The 1,636-nt window shown below is 48.1% G+C and overlaps 1 protein-coding gene across 1 annotated transcript in view; it reads right to left on the bottom strand.

Moving 5' to 3' along the window:
• The window catches only part of LOC119594831, a 1,553-nt gene extending 566 nt beyond the window's left edge, over positions 1–987 (bottom strand). The window contains exon 1 of the mRNA XM_037943918.1: positions 422–987. Coding sequence (XP_037799846.1) covers positions 422–987 — 566 coding nt within the window. The remainder of the gene's footprint in view (positions 1–421) is intronic.
• Positions 988–1,636: the final 649 nt, after the last annotated feature.

Here is a 1,636-nt window from a genome sequence, read left to right as displayed (position 1 = left end):
GAATCTATAAAAGGTATATCCGATACATAAAAAAGCCCAGTATGTCACTAAAAAAAAAAGTCCACTGGCAAACAAAAATGAAAATTTAAAACCCAATCGGGGAAAGTTGGGGGTTTCTGAAGCTGCGTCGCCCAAAGGGGGCTTCCTCGCTCGATGGCCTCCCGTCTGCCCTTTTTCCAGCTGCCCTCCTTGCCGCGCACTTCCGCCGTGCCATTTCGTGGTTCAGGCCGGGGGTCAGTCGGAAGAAGGTAGGGTGTGCCATATGTGGATAGGTATAAAAAGAAGAGAGGCTCGTTTGAAAAAGTCGAAGACAAAATGAGATTTTGGGGTTTTTTGGGGGGAGGTCCCTGTGTGTGGCAGGGAAAACCCCGTCCCCTTCATGCGAAGAATTAAGCATTGGGGAAGAATTTGGCAGGGCGACTTGGCATCTGGGCCCCACTGGGGGGCAAAGGCTATTTTCCCCCAGTCGCCGCTGAAAAAGGGCTCCCGAACACGCATACCCCGAGCACGTCGGGGAAGGCGAAGGGCAGCCCTCCGGGGATGATTGGTGAGGCCGTCGGGTCGGTCCCAAAAACCAGGACTTTGCCCAGATCCCTCTGCCTCCTGCGCGTCCGCTCCCCAACGGTATGGTGTCGATGTAGAGTGTGCTGAGCCCCGGCAGTTGAGGATGGCCGAGGCGGAGATCTCCGGGGCGGGTTTTTTTTGTAGAGAAGCGTGAGGGGGGTGGTCGGGGCGCCCCAGGGTATTGGGAAACTCCTGATGTTGTTTTTTTGCTAAAGGGAAAGGGCCCTTGTTTTGGTCAAAAGGAGATATCAGGAGGGTTTTTGCAGCAGTTGTGACGACCCGGGCTCTCCAGGGACCGGGCCTCAACACGTCATCGGGAAGTTGAACAATGTTTTGTGGAAAAGACCCAAATGTTCGGGGCCAAGCGAGGGGCTTAAAGGGCCCCCCGGCCGCCACGCTCGTGATGTTGTTATTATTGAGCATGATTTTGCTTCACGGAACCAAGCCCACGAAATCGTCAGCAGGTCTCATAAAAATTATTGCTTAAATGACGTAGGACGAAGGAAAAACCCCTCTATCCAACTGGCGAGAACTTCATGCGATTGGTTTTCACGCCCAAAAGGATATCCTCGCCAAAAGCCTAAAGTCGCAGGACAGACCAGGAGCCCATTACCCCCCCTGTGGGATCCATAAGGAAGTCTTTGGGAAAGGCTGGCGGGGCCAAAACTCCGTGATATTTTCTGGGTATAGAACATATGCCTTTAAAAAAGAAGTGTTATCTATTTAAAAAGTCAAAAAAAATTACTAATCTTTCTTTTTTCTCTTAACTTCTAACTTTAGTAATACTGTTTTAAAAATCACACGTTAACAAAATAAATAATTGCCCCGAACATTTCCTTTCCAAAAAAACCCGCAAAAAAAAAAGGGAATACTTTTCGAGTAAAAAAGGGAAAAAAGCATATTAGACGGGTGATGTGCCAAATTAATTTTGCGTAAGGTTTCTTTTCTTTGTACCGAAACCCGGGTTACAAAAATTTTCTTTCCTTTTTTCGTGGTTTCCGTTGGTTTTTAAAAAACAAAAAAGCTGTAACTTCGTTTTCTTTCCTTTCCCTCACACACACACTAAAGGTGA

This window comes from Penaeus monodon, chromosome 34 (assembly GCF_015228065.2).
Source record: "Penaeus monodon isolate SGIC_2016 chromosome 34, NSTDA_Pmon_1, whole genome shotgun sequence".
Classification (NCBI taxonomy): domain Eukaryota; kingdom Metazoa; phylum Arthropoda; class Malacostraca; order Decapoda; family Penaeidae; genus Penaeus; species Penaeus monodon.
This window is presented reverse-complemented; position numbering and strand designations above follow the sequence as displayed.